At 45.2% G+C, this 18,666-nt stretch overlaps 1 protein-coding gene across 1 annotated transcript in view; it reads left to right on the top strand.

Moving 5' to 3' along the window:
- The window catches only part of LOC125435428 (cilia- and flagella-associated protein 251-like), a gene marked incomplete at its 5' end in the record, with an annotated part of 208,150 nt that overhangs the window by 11,718 nt on the left and 177,766 nt on the right, over positions 1 to 18,666 (top strand). Inside the window, 1 exon segment of the mRNA XM_048501628.1 lies at positions 6,662 to 6,672. Coding sequence (XP_048357585.1) covers positions 6,662 to 6,672 — 11 coding nt within the window.

The following is an 18,666-nucleotide window of genomic DNA, read 5'->3' as shown; positions in this document are numbered from 1 at the left end:
TTCCCTGAACGACGGCCTTTCTCCCTGGGAGACTTCACACTCCTCTCATGTTCAGCCTAATCAAGGGAGAAGTTTGCAGCTTAAAAATATTTTTTCTTAGGGAGAAGCAGGAGCATTATTACAGACATTGTCATCAGTTGTCCTGACAGCAGAGGCTTCCGTCAAGATCCTATTAACATGACCTCATTAGTTTCTGAATCTAAACATATAAGCTAGTATTGCAGTCGGAGCCAATCACACTAATTGCACCCAGCCCATTTGCATATTCATGAGCCACTGCTTGGTTTATGGACAGGAAAAAAACAAACACCATGTATCTTTAATATTTTTAAGTGGGTCACTTTCAGGACTGTATCTCTTTTAAATAAATTACCATATTGTTAGGGGCCTTCATTGCTAGTTCTTTTTTTTTCAAGTACCGCAAATGGTGCGTGTGTGATCTGAGCTATTCTGTGTTCAAAAAAGCAGCATTGTTTCCTTGAAATAATCCTTCTGCAAAGGAATCTCCAAGGGGTAGAGCGAAGCAGGCCAGATTCAAGCAGACCTGTGAGTTGAACAAGGCCGAGTAAACAGTGCAGTACCTTTCCATTCTGCCCTCTTTTCCTCTAACAAGCGCAGAGCAGGACACCTGACGCCCCCTTCCCTGTTTTATCCTCTCAAAATCACTGCGAGGAAGGTTAGTGTAAGCATTTGTCATCCCTCTAAGTCGCAGCTAGTCCAATAGAGCCCACCCACACGTATTTGCATGTACAGCGCTTCCAGGGACGAAGAAAAAGAGGAGGCTGCAAATGAGAGAGAGAGAGAGATGGGGAGAAAGATGGCAGAGACAGGGAGACACCGGGAGCAGGAGTTGGGGTGTAAAGTGGGAGGACTTGAAGGGTAGATGGAGATAAGGAGGGTAAGAGAGGAAGAACAATCAGTATCTCAGCTAAATAAGTATGGCTTAGGATGAGGGAGTGTAATGAGAAATGTGAAGGATGGCTTATGAATGTATGCATGTTCTTCTGTGCCATCAAGTCTCAACCGAGTTATGATGACCCCAGCAAGAGGATTTCAGGGCAAGTGAGAAGACTGGGTTTGCCATGGCCTTGCTCCGCAGAGGCTAGGGTTGCAGGGTCTCCCCTGCTCACTAGCGGGGGTTGGGGGGGATAGGATTGCCAGATACTGGGTGGGAAACTCCTGGAGATTTGGAGATGGAGCCTGGGAAGGACAGGAAGCTGGGGTACAATGCCATAGGGTTCGTCTGTTGATGCAGCCATTTCCTCCCGGTGAACTGATCTCTTTAGTCTGGAGACAAGCTGTAATTCTGTGAAATCCCCAGTTCCCACCTGGAGGTTGGTATCCCTAGCAGAGCCATCTGTGGTGGTCTCCCGTCCAAGTACAGACCTTGTGAAGTTTCCAAAATCTGATGTCTTGGATCTATACCATGCCACCTTGTGAGGGTTTTTCCCCCCTCCAGAGGAGGATTCTGAGCAGAGAGAAAAGGGAAACGCCAAGAGCCAAAGCAGCATGGACACGGAAAGAAAGACAGAGACAGACTAAAAACAAAGAAAAAGAAGACGCAGAGGAGGGATGAACCATAAGTCACCCGATTCTGAAGAGCAAACCTTGTCCAAACGCAGTTTCATGATGGATGAGGCCAGTCTGGGGATAAAACTGCACCTATTTTGCCAGTTTGTAGGAGGCTTTTTTTGTAAACTTCTAAATCCAGATGCTTTCTGATCATGTGATGCTAAGAAGAGGGGTAGGCATGACCTCACCAGGAGTTATTTTGAGAAATATGCTAATTTGTAACAGGAGAGACTTAGCTTGGCACATTAACTCAGGATGTTTGGGTATTCTTTTGAAGGCTGGCCAAATACGTAAGGATATTTGTTAATGGCTCACAAGCACAGGCAGAAGCGTTCCGGTGTTTCCTGGTCACTTCATCATTAGACAGCCTTTTATTGGATTTTATTTCCTTGAAGGGTTCATTTAAGAACCATGGCTTGATTGAGATGTAGACTGCCTTCTCTCCCAGCACCATGCAAATGCTCTGGATTATAAGGGTATCAAGCTAAACACAGCCAGGGCAGATAGTCAGTGTGGCATAGTGGTTAAGAGCAGTGGACTGTAATCTGGTAGAGCCCAGGTTTGATCCCCCTCTCCTTCACATGAGTGGCAGACCCTGATCTGGAGAGCCGGATTTGTGATTGGGGAAAGTCTGGGAAGTTGTCATGTTTATCTGACACGTTTTCATCCGACCAATGAAGGAGAAATCCACTGCATGAAACATTTTGATTTTAAGTTTTAGCTTTCAACTACAGCCTGTGTAGTCCATTTGAAGTGCGCCAGCTTAAGGGAGGCCCACTTCTGCTACTGAAACGTTCTATTATATTTTGCAGCATGTCTCAGAGTTCCTGCAAACAACTGCAGTAAATCTCACCAAATCAGTCTGTTTACAAGTTTGATACCACACGGAAATCAATGGTATTCATTTTTTTAATGCTTTGATTATTTAAAAGGAGACGAGGTAGAAAGCTGCCCTGACAGACAAAGGAATGTTCTCATCTCCTATCTGAAGTACTTGAATTATAAATATAAAAGGCATATTACATGCTGTAATAATCTTAGCACAGTTTCATTGCTAAAAGCATGCACAAGAGAAAACAAATCACAACTGTAATGGATTCTAGCACAGGCTGGTGTAAAAGAATTTGCAGAGGAAAAGATTCTTTGGCAATCATTAGTTTCACGGGAGAGGCCTGTTTGCTGGAGGAATTTAATTCTGCGTGGGAATAAGATGTTGCACCACCCCGCCGGTACCTATTCCCTTGCAAGCTGACATGACACATTCAGAGACACAACAGCAGAAAGGGATTTACTTATCCATTGAAAATATTTTATGCTGCCTTTCTGCCCTAGTCGTGTTCCCAGGAGAGCTAAGACAAAAATGTTAAAATACTTGAAAATTAAAAACAGCATTTAAAATTAAGAAATAATGCAATAAAACACATAAGCATACATCAGTAAAACCAGGGAGGAGGGTTAATAACAGTTACTGGGGGCATGCCAAATGAAACAAAAAAGTCTTCACCCACTGGTGGAGGACACCAACAGAGGGAGGGACTCCCATGTCAAAAACCATTCGTGGCTCTTAAGCAATGGAGTATCGCTAAGGCTATTTCTGCACAGATCCGCGAAAATGTTTACAAAACAATTGCAAAACATTTTCTATCCCCGTCCCCTGTTTGTCCACACTCACTCCCTCGAAATGATTCCTGGCTCCCATTTTGTGGTCATTTTGGTCTTTTAAAACAGATCTATAGATCCGGTGCTGCAAGGCTTCAAAGCCTCTTGTTGTGATCTCTGGGTGTTGTGTCTTCAAAGCCATGGTGACATGTCCCCCCCCCCCCAAATAAAAAAGGGTCAAAAATACGGCACGAGATGGCGAAAGTTCAGGAGGTGTGGGAAATGTCTTAAAGAGCTCTACACAGCAAGTGAAAACGTTCGCAAGTTGTTTTAAGAAAAATAATCGCTACGGAACAGGATGCAAATAATTCATTTTGAGACTGGAAATTAAACATTTTGGGCTAAAAACTATGTGGAACACCTCAGAAGAAATGTTTTATTTCCTGCCTCAGGTAAGAAGTCACAGTCTGCAGTAGAAAAAAGTCCAGTGTCACTTTTTAAAGACTAACAAGGGGCCTTTCCCCACTTACCTTAAGCCCCGCGCTACTCTCCTTAAGTAGCGCGGGGTCCCCCGGCACTCCCCACGACAGGGGCGGTGACAGTGCAGCCGCCCCAACGCTGCCACTGTCGCGCCCCCTCAGCGTGCGACATCCCTGGCGCTCTTGCAAACAGTGCCTTTTGATGACCCCGCGCAGAGTGTGGGGTCGTGGGGACGCCCGGGCGCATGCCAGGGATCACGATAGGGGGGATCACGGTTGTGGGGAAACGCCCAAGATTTCCAGGATATAAGCTTTCCAAAGAAGGAAGCGTTGACTCTCGAAAGCTTATATCCTGGAAATCTTGTAGGTTTTTAAGGTGCTTCAGGACTTGATTCCTCTAGGTTACAGGGTAGCACTAGGGCCCAGAATACCAAGGTTCAAATCTGTGCTTGCCATGAAATTTACTGGATGACCTGGAACCAGCCTCTTGTACCTCACTGGAAGGTGGTGAAGTGAGTAGTAGGGAAAGCCATGTCAGTGGCATTCAACTCCTTGAAAAAGGATAGGATAGAGAAATGAACGAATGCCCTAGTAAAGCAAACTTGAAGGGTGAAAACGAACTATACCATGGGCCTCAGAACTAAAAAAAAACAGCCCAAAGAAGTTGCCCAACAGTTATGATTTCTGCAAGATGAATGCAAATGGAGCAGCAGATAAGTGTCAACTATCATTACCCCTCAATGGACATCCAGGCAGCTAGAGACACTCATTTCCTTTCCCCAAAGAGTATTATTTCTGGGGGCATTGACACTTCCCTTCCATTGAAAGCTTGTGCTTGTTGGTCCTATATTCATATGACAAAACAATGCACAGTTGAGGCTACGAATGCTTAGAAGTGAAAATCTTTAGCTGACATCTGGAAAGTGAAATGCCATTGATGGGAGCATTCTGATGACAGACATAAAGCCTTTGCTTTGAATATACAAGGTTGCAGGTTAAAGAGGACTGGGAAGGACTTGGAAGGCTAGAAGTGTCATGATAAGAACCCCTAGGCTGAACAGTTTGCCTGGAAATCCACAAAGTCATTTCAGAGGTTTTGCCTTACATCTCTCACCGTGATCTTGAGACCTAGAGGGATACCCCTGCTTGTAATTCAGTGCTGAAGCATCAGTTTTCTATCTTGCATGATTATATTTGATCTTTTTACTTCATTTGCATCCAGACTGACTCACAGTATGTACACAACTGCTCAGCTGATGCTGTATGACTGGTATTCCTTTCAAGAAAGGTTGTGCAAGCTAGATTGCTGACATTGCAAAATGCATTAAAGTAGGTTTTGGGAGGTAAGGGTGCCCAGAGGGATGATATCATGCCCCATGATCTCATGTGCATGTCAAAGGTCAGCTTTTCCAACTCCACCCTTCCTCTGAGGTCACTTCCTCCCCCCGAAATTAAAATTGTAATTTAAATTTCCTGCCTCATATAACTTCCTCCTGACTTTCCCCCCAAACTTATTTCTCTTGCAGGCTTCTGTGTGTCACTCTAGCTTTTTGATCTTAAAAATTTGTGTCAGTGTAATTGGCTAATATCCACAGATTTTGAACCATCTCAAAATTCTCTTCAGGTTTTTTCCTCAGTGTTAAAGGGAAATATCCAGTCTGAAGACCTGCAATATGATGCTAGCCAGTGACAATCCCATTCCTCTCTGAATATCCATCAGGCCCCTGGCATTTACAATTTTTCTGAATATCCATCAGGCCCCTGGCATTTACAATCTTTACAATTGATCATAGAAGTAAGAGTCCTAGAACAACCACTCTCCGTAGCCACTTTAAATTTCCATTTTTTCTGGCCTGTATGATATATCATGTCTAGAAACCCATAGAGTAGACTCTTCAAAATTACTATTTCCTCAAGAAGAACTGTAATTGTAATCCTAGGAGAACTTCTGGCCCCACCTTGAAGTTATTAACCCTACAAGCAGTTCTTGAAATCCAGCTTAATTTGCTGTTTCAAGCATATGCCCAAAGGCTAGGACTCTTACTTCTATGGTATACCGCAGATAAACTGAACAGGATGAGGTTGCTGTTTTCCAAGTTAGTTAGATCTCTAACCGTACAGCCCAAAGTAGTCTGTTGTGACTGGAAGAGTCTTCCCAGGGCCTGGTGGAATCAGTGGTGTATTTGCCCCGGGGACATGGGGTTACCCATGGGGTTACCCATGTCCCTGAGCACAACTAATCTGGTCACGTGGGGGCGCAAAATCGGCCCCACACATGACCAGATGCCTTCCAGCCCAGCAGTCGCTGCGCCTGCGCAAGTTTCTCTCATGCTGTGGCTGCTGGGTCGGAAAGGCCCAGGCTCTTACTCATGAGGAAGCACTTTTAAAAGTGAGCGCTTACTTGCAAGTCGTGCTCCAGCCCCTCTTCCTGGCGCAAGAGAAAGTTGCACCACGGCTGCTGGGCGGGGAAGAAGGGCTGGCCCTGGCTCTTACTCACAAGTAAGTACTTTTAAAAGTAAGCGCTTACTCGTGACCCCACTTACTTGGAAGTCGGGCTCCAGCCCCTCTTCTCGACTCAGTAGCTGCGGCGCAAGAGAAAGTCGTGCTGCGATTGCTGGGCCGGGAAGAGGGGCTGGAGCCTGATTCGTGAGTAAACAGGGGTTACTTGCAAATAAGTGCTTACTCGTGAGTAAGCAGGGCTCTGCGCATGAGGGGCGCCCGGAGGGGGTCTTGCCTCTGGGCACCGTACATGGCCCCCATGCGCCTCTGGGTGAAATAGAATCTTATCTGTCTTAACCTTCTGAAAGGCCACAACTTAAACCTGGTCCTGGAAGATGTTGTACCACTGATATGTGCCCCCTCTCTAGCACCACTTGCTTTCTTTTGCATCGATTGCATGCATGATCTTGAATGAAGATGCTCACTGGATTGCCATGGGTGTAGGGCTAGTGGACAAGCCAGTGTTGTCAGTGCAATGAAAAAACTGCAATGCATTTCTCATTATGCCCCAGAAAGGAGAAGAGTTCTGCATCTTTACGTACCCTGAGTTCTGCATTTGCAGTGGCTGGAATGCCAGCTGAGCTAAGCTCATTGGCACAAGCAAATTGCCCCAAGTGTTTCAGGCCTCCAGCAAAACCAAGTAGCCAGTTTTGTTTTATGCTTGACTGAAGAGAGGGAGGCTGGAATAGCCATATTTCACGCAATCTGGTGCACAAAGAAGTCTGGGGGCAGTTGACACCGCATCCCGCAAACTGCCACTGCTTGCGCTGTATTTCAAGCTTCCTGCTGGGAAGAATGATCCCCAACTAAGCATGGCCCGATTCTGCATCCATCCATGGTTAATCAAGATTCTTTTTCAAGAGGCAAAACCCTAATCAAACATGGCATCTTCCAGCTTGTGAAAGGCTATCTGGACGATAATCAGAATGAGCTCAGAGGGAATGCTTAGGACTGTTGGCACAGCCCCGCTCAATGAAACCAGCACATGTAACTAAAAGTAAGGAGGGAGGAAGAAACATGGGAAACTGCTCAGCCAGACAAAGGTCTCCCCCTCCCTGCAAGAATTCACTACCGGCAGAGCCAGACTCATAGCTACGGTTGCCAAATTTAGAGTTATTCTTCCTTTCCAGATGTAAGAAGAAGAAGAAAAAGAAGAGTTTGGATTTATATCCCCCCTTTCTCTCCTGCAGGAGACTCAAAGGGGCTTACAATCTCCTTGTCCTTCCCCCCTCACAACAAACACCCTGTGAGGTAGGTGGTGCTGAGAGAGCCCCGAGAAGCTGTGACTAGCCCAAGGTCACCCAGCTGGTGTGTGTGGGAGTGTACAGGCTAATCTGAATTCCCCAGATAAGCCTCCACAGCTCAGGCGGTAGAGCTGGGAATCAAACCCGGTTCCTCCAGATTAGATACACGAGCTCTTAACCTCCTACGCCACTGCTGCATTCCTCCTACGCCACTGCTTGTAAGGCATTCCTTTCCATAAGGCATAAGGCATTCCACTAGGGGTAGTGATTTGGTAAAGCTGAATCACCTTAACCCGCCCCCGCCCCCCCCCCCCAAAAGCCCTATCAGCCCTTTTCGGATTTTTAATTTACCAATGAAACATCCAAGGCTATTGGAAACATTTACATAATCTTGTAAATAGCCTCGGTGCCAAAAAACTTTGAATGTGATTCAGCTTTTTCGGGGGTGGGCAAGAACTTCCCGCTGCCATTTCCCAGGTCCACATAACTTGGGAAACCGTGGGAAGAGGGTTGAAGCTGCGGTGGTTTCCCAGGTCTAAGTATACTTGGGAAACTGTGGCAGGGAGAACAGAGCTACACTCCAGCATTCAGTTGATGCGCTCTACCCCCACCGCCACAAAAATAGTGCCGAGGAGGTAATATTGGTAATATTCAAGTTCAAATTTTAGAAACCTGAACTTTTCCAATAGAAAGCCAAATAAAGCTGATAGTTATTGGCTTTGATTCAGCCTTGTTGAAAATTTCTGGGTTTCTAAAACCAGAACCTGAAGTTTACCAAATAAAAAAGACTGTGCTCGCCCCTCGTGCCCACTGGCAGCAAAGCGCCCATTCCGTCGTTGGCAGGAGGAAGTAGTAAAGGGTGTGTGAATATAATTGAACAAATCTCACTGGCCTTGTCAGCATTGGAAACATTTACATAATGGTTCCAAGAGGCTGCTCTCTTGCTGTACCTGTTTACACTCTTCCCTTTTGTGTTTTCCCCACAATCAATCTTTGGAGTGCTCTTCTGCACCCTTCACGCACCCTTTATTGTGAGGGAGAGAAAGGCCTGTGAATGAATCACAGGGAAAACATCCTATAGCAGACTGGTCTTTTAATGAGGGTCACCCTTGTGTGTGTGTGTGTGTATAGTCAAGGGTGGGGTAAGGAAGGGAAAGGGAGAGAGAGATTTGTTTTGTTGGAAAACTGTTTGGGAGAGACAATAGGGGAGGAGAGGGCCAGACACCAGGCCTCTGTGTGCAAATTTCCCAGCAGAGTGAAGCCACTGTTTACAACTTAATTAAGTAGGTCTAGAGCCTGCCTAACGAGCTGCAATTCTTCATGAATGAGAGGCTTGTCCCTGGCGGTGAGGCAGGGGTCCAAAGGATGTCAACTGCAATTATGAGCAGCTCTACCCTTTGCCACGACTCACACAGACAAGGGGGAATGAGGAAGGAAGAGACGTTCACAGCCAGGGATTCCTTCCACACCTATCTCATCTTCCACACCTAACTCAGCTTCTCCCAACCCAACCAGGCCTATTGATGTGTGTGCAATGTGCTGTCAAGTTGCTTCTGACTTATGGTGACCCTATCAAATAATGACCTCCAAAACATCCAGTGATTGACAGGCTTCCTTGATTGAGTCCATCCACCTCATATTGAGTTCCTCGCTTTTCCTGATGCCTTCAACTTTTCCTCACAGGATTGTCTTTTCCATTGAGTCTTGTCTTCTCATAAGGTGACCAAACCACAATAGCCTCAATTTAGTCATTTCAGTTTGTAGAGAGATTGCAGGCTTGATTTGGTCTAGAGCCCACTGATTTGTCTTTTTGGTAGCCCATGTTATTCATAAACTCTGCACCAACAGCACATTTCAAATGAATAAACTTTCTTTGTCAGCTTTCTTCATTGACTTTCACACCCATACATAGTAATGGGAAATGCTATAGTAGGAATTGTCTCACTGGGAACATATCTTTATACTTAAAGTATTTTTCCAGTTCCTTCATGGCTGCCCATCCCAGTTTCAGTTTTCTTCTGATTTCTTGGTTGCAGTCTCCGTTTTGGCTGGTGATTCAACCATGGAATAGAAAACCTTGAACAATTTCAGTTTCTCCACTGTCAACCTTAAACTTGTGTAATTCCCTCATTAGTCATTACTGTTGTCTCCTTGATATTCAGCTGTAATCCTTCTTTGAAACATTCTGCTTTAACCTTCAACAGTAGTTGTTTCAGGACTTCACTGTTTTCTGCAAATAATGTGGTATCATCTGTATATCACAAATTGTTAGTTCCACTAATTTTCACACTACCTTTATCTAAATCTTATCCAGTTTTCCTTAGGATATGCTCAGCATGTAAATGGAAGAAGAAAGGATATAAAATACATCTTTGTTTAACACCCTTGTCAATCGGAAAACATTCTGTTTCTCTATATTCTGTCCTAACAGTAACCTCTTGTCCAGAGTATAGGTTGCATATCAAAACAATCAGATGTTGAAACCCACCCATTTCTTTTAAAACAAACTGTAGCTTTTCATGGTGTACATAGTCAAAAGCTTTGTTGGAATCTATAAAACACAAGCTAATTTTCTTCTGAAATTCCAATAACCAAATTGATTGGACTTGGATGCTCCAATAACCAAAGTAAATTTGCAATATAATCTCTAGCGCCTCTTCTTTTTCTGACCCCAGCTTGAACATCAGGCATTTCTTGTTTTATATATGGTTGCAGTCTTTGTTGTAAGACTCCGAGATTACTTTGCTTGCATGAGAAATTAACAGGATGGTCTGATATTTGCTGTAGTTTTGATGTCTTGTTTTTGAAACTGGAATGTAGATTGAGTGCTTCCTGTCTGTGGGCCATTGTTTTGTTTTCCATATTTGTTGGCATTTTGATTGACTTTTTCTGTGACTTGAAATAGCTTTGCTGATACCCCCATCTACTCCTGATGATTTGCTCCTCCCAATTGCTTTGAATGCAGCTTTCACTTCACTTTCTAAAGTTCCAGGTTATTCTTCAAAAGGATCTTCCTTGCAGAAGCCTGTCATCGTTTAATCTCGTCTGTATAGTTCCTCCGTGTAATGTTCCCATGTTTTCTTTATTCTGTCCTTTTCAGTTAATGTACGTCCATGTTGATTTTTCAGCAAGCCTAAACATGTTTAAATTTCCTTGGACCTTGTGAAATTATTTTTTTGTCCTTCCTTTTTTGTTCTCTTCTTTTCCTTACTTTGGTTGTTATATTAGTTCTATTTGTCTATTCATCTGATTCATTGAAATGCTGCATTAAATGCTGCATTTAGACTTGTGATTGTATTTCTGTCATCTTTTAATTATGCTTTTCATCTATCTGTATCAATGTTAAGAGTTTCATTTGTCACCCATCAGGGCTTTATGCTTCTTTTGGCTACATGAATAGTCCTTGCATATTTTTTCCTGATAATATCTTTGGTTTCGACCCACAGTTCTTTTGGTTCACATTCACTTGAACTTAGTAATGCAAATCTGATCCTTACATGGTCTTTAAATTCTTCAAGAATCTTTAAATTGTTCTGTGGCACTCAGTGTTTTGGTGTTTTTCTTCAGCTTTATTTCATTTTTGAGTTTAACAACTCATGGTCTGTTCCACAATGAGCTTCTGGTCATATTTTAGCAGAAAGAATACAGCTTCTCTGTCTTCTGCTTCCAATTCCTCTTTGATTTCTGTATTAGCCATCTGGTGATGTCCATCGATGCAACCGTCTGCTCAGTTGCCTGAAACATACTTTCTCAATAAACAATTTCTTTACAGAATCCAGACACTCTCCTAGAGCACTCCATACTTGTAGCCAAAATTTTTCAACCATATTTGATTCTACTTTGTTCCTTACTTTTGTGCTGAAGTCACCTAAGATTATCAGGACATCTTGCATAGGTGTATGATCAGTTTCTCCCTAAACCAGTGATGGCGAACCTTTTTGAGACTGAGTGCCCAAATTGCAACCCAAACCCCACTTATTTATCACAAAGTGCCAACCCGGCAATTTAACCTGAATGCTGAGGTTTAAGTTTAGAAAAAAATGGTTGGCTCCCTCTTCCTCTGCCCCACCTGCTCGAGCAGGGGCCAGCCTGCTCTAACCTCCAGCAAGTCCTGCGTGCACAGCTCTGTGCCTCTCTAGCATCTCTGCCTCCTCTTCACTCCCGCCCCCCCCCAGGCAGCAGCCACCCTGAGCACAGACACCAGGCCCGTCAGCAGGGTCCTCCCTGCTCACCACAGTGCGCACATGTCATGCTCAGTGGCCCAGGCCAGCCTAGATGCGTGTGTGTGTGTGTGTGTGTGGGGGGGTGATTTTCCACCCCCACATGATGAACTCTGTGCGTGTGCCCACAGAGAGGGCTCCGAGTGCCACCTCTGTCACCTGTGCCATAGGTTCGCCATCACTGCCCTAAACACTTGCCCAGAGCTTTCAATTTCTCCCTCTTCATCATTTGTAACTGGGGCAGAGACTTGAATGATGGTTATGTTGCTAAGTTTTTCATCTGATGGTTATTTGGTCAGACTTTGTCTTATAGCCCTGACTGCTTGTGCTACATCTCTCCTCACTGTTAGAGCAACTAATAGTGGTCTCTTTGGGAGCCACATAGCAACCAGGGGTTTTGATTGGTTCCATGGCTCAGCAGAAAAAAAGGAAGATATGCTGCACAGCCTAATGCCTCAAGCATTGAGAATCTGACTAGGTCCAGGGGTTTCACCCCCTCAGTTCCAATAGATACGGGCCCTGTGACTCTGACAATTATATTTCATGCCTTTCTCCTTGATGAGAGTGCAACACATCTCCTCTGCTTCAGTTTCAACTTGTTTGCCATTAGTTACTTGAAAATCCGGGGGCCCGGCCAACCACAGAGGCCGTTGCTGGAGGAGTGGACTGGTTTCCGTTCTTCTAATCTGTGAGCTGCAAATTTGCAGAGTACAGTTGCTGTCTCCAGGCTGGGAAAATCCTGGAGATTTGGGGGTGGAGGCTGTGGACAGCAGGGTTTGGAAAGGGGAGGGACCTCAGTATGTCTAATGCCATTCAGTCCACACACACACCCCCCCCAAGCTGTAGGCCCCTTTGGCACGGGCCAATAAACTCTGGCTAACCATGGTATAAAACCCGTGGTGGTGGTGGGGGGGGACTTTGCATGGATCCTGCTCCTAACATGAGTCTGCTCTGCGTTCCCCCTCCCCCCCACAACCCGGGTTTTTCAATAATTGCACTATCAGCAATTCTTTAGTTTTAACGTGGATTGCAGCTGTGGCCGAGCGAACGGCTGCTCTGGGAAGAGCACTACTTGGCCGCGCTTCCCTTTTTTTTTCAGTCCCAGCCTCTCTGCTGCATAGCTACGGAGGGGCACAGGGACGGCAGCATGGCTGTGGAGATCCATGCCTGCCTGGCTTCGTAGCTATGCAGTGACGGGAGGTGAGCGAAAAAACCCCACACCTCCATGCAAAGGCGCGATGGCAACCAGCATTGCTTCTGCAGGCTCTGTTCACTGCCTGCATGGAGGCTTGCGAACGCTCTGACGGCAATGCGGGTTGCTTAACCCCAACTGCAAACTGCTGTGCTTTGCCCATGCAGAAGGGGGCATAGTCTGGAGATCAATTGTAACCCTGGGGAATCTCCAGAACCCACCTAGAGGTTGGTAACCCTAGCACAGGGACATGAAATCCAGATATCGAGCCCTCCGGGGAAGAGGAGGCCTATAAATCTAAAATATAAATAAATAAATAAATAAAATGAAATCCAGATATTGAATTTTATTTTACCTACCATTTTCAGTTTTTTTGGATGATCATCAGTTTGGAAATGTGTTTTGTAATGTTAGTTTGGATACTAGGTTCCTCTATTATTGTTAGGCATGTGAGTCGTCGTTTTTTTGGGGCGTTGAGGCTTACTGAGTAATTAAGCACCGCTTTCCCTTAAACCAAGAGAAAGAATCCAGCGACCACTGCTTAACCGCTAGCGGCCTCATGATTAACTAGGGCTTATACAGACCACTATTGTATGGGAAACCGGGGAAAGGGAAGAGTACCTGCTGTCATTCATTTGTGGCAGGCAATCCAGACTTCTTTATTTGAGGCACGGCTCCTGTTGCTTGGATATCCTTAGTCCTGGCATTAACTGCTGGATCAAATGCGATTCTTTGACCAGAGAGTGCAAACACTGCCGATGTTTATAAAGAGATTGGGGCACCCTCCTCAGTGCCTGTTCCATTGACTGATTTATTAAAATATTTGCGCCCTGACTTATCAGCCTCTCAGACCTTTGAGGCGGCTAGCAGGCACACAAAAGTACAAGAAAATAAAATGTCAAGAATTCGGTTGCAGTAACTTAGAAAGCCAAAGCATTCATAAGGTGATCCTAGGCAGAGTTACTCCAGTGAACGTATGCTGAAATCTCTATCTGGAAGACCTGGGTTCGAATCTCCATTCCATTCATACTATGGAGGCTCGCTGGGTGACCTTGGGCCAATCACATTCTATCAGTCTAATCTGACGGGGTTATTGTGAGGATAAAATGGAAGAGAGGAGAATGAAATAAGCTGCTTTGGGGAGAAAGGTGGGGTATTTATGAATAAAATAAAAATAGAATAAAATAGTCCCATATGCAAGCAGGAGGCTGCGTAGCTCTGTGCCAATCAGAGATGGGATTCTTTCCCCCCTTTTTAAAAATAGCAGCAGGGCCCAAATCATGCTGAAAAATTCAGCATGATTTGGGATCCATTTTTCAGCTCCCTTCAAATTGCTGCTTTTTGTTAGGTAAATCCCCCTCCCCTGAAAAATACCGATTTTTGCCTTTGCCAATGCACAGCCCTATCCCATACCCTCACTAGGAGTGGAGGATCACTAGCTCTGCAGCCCCCTGTGGCGCTGTTCAGCCAGCTGCTGGAGGAACTTACCAGCACCAAACTTAAGCCTAGTAGTCTGTCATCAGCAATGCAGTGACGTCACTTCTGGTGTGCACCAGAAGTAATGTTGTCTCATTGCCAACAATTATGGGCATGCTCTGGTATTTGCTCAAATACCAGAGTGTGCCCATGGTCACTGTTGGCGTGATAACATCATTACCAGATAGCGTTGCCAGACTTCATGTCGTGTCTGGAGATTATAACTGATCTTCAGGCAATAGATATGAGGTCACCTGTTGAAAATGGCCTCTTTGGAAGGTGGACTCTATGGAATTATACAGAATTGAAGTCCGCACCTCCCCAAACTCCACTCTCAGGATCCATCCCCCAAATTTCCAGTTATTTCACAACCAGAAGCAAACAACCCTACTTTTAGTGCATGCCAAAACTGAGGTTGCTGCATTGCTGACAACAGAAAACTAGGCCTAAGCTTGCTGCTGGTGAGTCCCTACCCCCATCCCCCACACTGGTTGTCAGAAAGGAACTGGTGGTAACCCTAGCACATGTGTTGCTGTGCCTCCCTCTTGTTCCCACCAATAAGCCTCCTGCCCCTGTCCCCTAGTGCTCCCTCAGTGGTCTCTTCTTCCTGCCCTGTGTTTTGATCTCTGGCTCTATTTTTACGTATGCACTTTACTTTTGTTTTTAAGTGGTTTTATGATATGTTCTGTAGTGCTGTGCTTTTCATTCTTAGCTTCCTAAGAGTGGTCCTGATTGGACGGAAAGGCAGAATATGCATTTTGTACATAAAATTGTAAAAAATATATAAAACCTTTGTGTTACAGTGTTACAGTAACCAGAACTGTACACAGTATTCCAGATGCAGACTCACCATTGTTGTATACAAGGGCATAACAATATTGACTGAGAATGACAGGTTGAGCAAACACAGAAAATGGTCTTTCTAAAGTGGGAGATGATAGAGGCAAAGTTAGGAATGATAGCTAGTGGATGCTATGACAATTGAACATTAAGGACTACACAGATCTTTGTGACAAGCATTCTAACAGACCAAGAAGACTGCGGGGGCTTACATTTTTTTAAGAAAAAAAAAGCATGCATTGTAACTGCGCTTTTTTGGGTTTTTTTAGAAGGATGCTTGTATATATGAACAAGGTAAAGCCATAGATGCTGGCTAGAAAAAAATGATATGCAAATGACCAGTGGAATGCTGATCACTTTGCACCTTTGCTTGTTCCCTTTTCTGCTTTCTAGGGTGACAGTTAATCAATTATTTGAAATTATGTCTTTTCCGTTGCTCACCACAGCACCCCTGAATGAGGCCACTGAGTCTGCAGCCTAGGTAACCTTGAAGCAAGCGAATTTCTTAAAATGTGTAGGCCCTTAATGCAATCTGTTCAATCAAGTTAAGGTTCTGGTTTCCTAAGAAAAGAAACAGTGGTTAGCTTATACTGCTGTTTCAAATGGACATCAGTTCTAGGCACTGTCTCCTCCTCAGAGGCGTACCGGGGGGAAATGGTGCCAGGGCCAACACCTGCACAAGGTGCCCCACCACCACCCCTGTACCCCCTCTGCACCCCACTTACCTTAGCCGACGGAGAAGCAGTTGGGCTGGAGCCTGCCGCAGGCCGGGAGCCTCCTTCAGGAGCAGCCAAGCTGGGAGCCTGCCGTGGGCCGCCCCTTAGCCCAGCCCTGCCAGGCTTCCCAGGTCCGCCGACATTGCCCTCTTCCACCAGCTGAAGGAGCAGCCTGGTGGGGCCGGGCTGAGCAGCCAGGCTGAAGGAGCAGCTGGGCCAGGACCTTGCTGCGGGCCCGCTGGGTGCCCCCCACATGATCTAATGGGTGGCACCTGGGTCAGTTGACCCCTCCCTCCCCGTGTTCCTCTGGCAGGTACGCCACTGCTACTCCTGCCTTTTGGGATACTCTACTGACCATGTTGACCTTCAGATTAAGAACACAAGAAGAGGTCTGCTGGATCAGGGTAGCTGTTTATCTAGTCCAGCATTGTTTTATATTGTGGCCAACTGGTTGCCCAGGAGGTGCCAACAAAACAAACAGGGCAGAGAGACGAAAGTCTTCTTCCTGATGTTGGGTCCTAAGGTTGCTAGACTCCAGGGGGTACTAGAAATCTCCTGGGATTACAACTGATCTCCAGGTTACAGAAATCACTTTCCCCTGGAAAACAATGGTGGCTTTGGATGGTGGAATATTTTATACCCTGCTAAGGTCCCTCCCTTCCTTAAAGCCCCCACACCCCAAGCTCCACCCCCAAATTTCCCAACCCAGAGTTGGCAACTGTAACATTGGTATTCACAGGTTTACTATCACTGAATATGGAAGATCCCTTTACTCACTGTGGCTAGTCACCGGTGATGCACCTATACGTCGATAAGCTGTCTAACCCTCTTTTAGAGCCATCTATGCTTGTGATAATCTCTGTGTCCACTGGCAGTGAATGCCATGATTTAATTACTTGTTGAATAAAGAAGTATTCCATCTTGTCTATCCTGAACCCACTACCCATCAACTTAATTGGGCTGCTCCTGAATCCTACTATTAAGGGATAGGGAGAAAAAAAACCTGCGTTCATTTTCTCTAACTGATGCATAGTTTTATAGACCTCTATAATGTTCTGGCTTAGTTGTCTTTTTTTCTAAGCTGAATAGTCTCAAACTCTTCAGCTCTTCCTCATGGGAAAGGTGCTGCATCCACCTAACGATCTTGGTTGCCCTCTTCTGTACTTTTTCAAGCTCTGAAATATGCTGAAGCTTAATCCTGGCAAGATGGAAACCCTACTGGTGAGGGGTTTAAGGTCTCCTCTTCTGGATGGTGTTACACTCCCCTTGATGGAGCTGGTCTAGAGTTCTCATTTGCCACCTTAAGGTGAGAGATCTCTCACTGCTCTCCTCTACTGCCTGCTGATGCTCAGATGTGCAGCAGTAGGAAATTGGGCCATCCAAATTGGGAGGAAAGGGCATGAATGTCGTCCATGGGTGATAAAGCAGTTTCTGGTATGATCTGGAAATGAGGTCATTGTGCCAGAGGTGATGTTCTAGCACTCTTCCAAAACTCTGAGGTTTCTATATAAGGTTATCCTCTCCCCCTTTTGCTTGTCTTCATTCTTTGGTGAAGCAATATTCGCATGCATCCCTGATCCTCATTGGCTCTAGTATCTGTTCCACACTTCTGGCACCTTAAAGACAGATGCATCACCTTCCCTTTCTTTGCTCTCCACTTAAGACTCTGCCTCTTCCTTGGATGACTTCATTGAAACTGTTGGAACTCATCCTTCTTCCATCACCTCCACAACAAGTTCAAGGCACTCTACTACCCCAGCATTGCCTCCTTGTGTCAGAGCAGGTGAAATCCCGGTGGTAGCAAGGGTCCAGGAGCCATGAGGGCCAATGGTGGATTCCGCACAACATATTTATAAGGAGTCGCAATCGTTATAAATGAATTCACTTTCTCTTGTTATGTACGCATGTGTGCTTTTTACCTGTCCAGGAAGTGATTGGAGCTCGTGAAAACAATTTGGGTTGTTTTGGCCCCTTCGCATGAAAAGACGTTTTTAAAGGTTATTTTCTACAACGCATGCATAGCTTTGAAGGCATACAGGAATGAATCCTCGTGGCCATGCTGATTTTCCTGCATTCTGATTGGCTGATCCTTTTTGGCCACAGTCTGACTGGACCTATCCAGTGCTCACTGTCTCCTTTGCCTTCACTGGTATCTGGTGCTCCCTGTCTCCTTTGCTTTCTCTGGTTGTCACAGTGGGATTGAGTCATACGTTTCAAATTCCTTCCCCTCCTATTTCTCCAGTACAGTAAATCACTATAATTTCCCACTACCTGGCCTTCTCTGATATAGTCATTACTAAAATGTGATGATTACGAACCTGAGAATCTGGCCCGCCTACCTAACAAACGCTCAGTCTGGGCTACAATCAAGTGCATTTGTGTAGCTTCGCATTTTCAACACACAAAATTAAAAGAGAGAGAGAAAGGGGGACTTTCAAGCAATTGCCATTGTGTTAAAATAGATCTATGAGTGAAATAGCAGACATAATTGTTGCCATGGGGAGAAAACATGCTTGGGGGGCTTTGTAAACTGGCGGTCGGTCAGCATCCAAAGTGTTGGACGAACTGTACAAAATGGCTGGTGGGCAGAATCATCCTGAAATGGTGGACAGCAGCAGAAATGAAAGTAAAGAGTGAGAAGGCGGGGGAGGAAATCTGTTGGTAGGTGGGAAAAATAAAGTGTCTCCTGCCGGTTGTGTCCATGTAGGAGCATCTCCAACCTGGGTTTTTGTAAAAATAAATAAATAAATCACTTTACCAATTTTCTGAAAACCTGGGTTGAGAGAAATAGAACGGACTGGAGTCAGTTTCAGGGAGAGAGCTGTGTGA

The sequence above is a fragment of the Sphaerodactylus townsendi genome, linkage group LG06, assembly GCF_021028975.2.
Source record: "Sphaerodactylus townsendi isolate TG3544 linkage group LG06, MPM_Stown_v2.3, whole genome shotgun sequence".
In the NCBI taxonomy this organism is placed as follows: Eukaryota; Metazoa; Chordata; class Lepidosauria; order Squamata; family Sphaerodactylidae; genus Sphaerodactylus; species Sphaerodactylus townsendi.
This window is presented reverse-complemented; position numbering and strand designations above follow the sequence as displayed.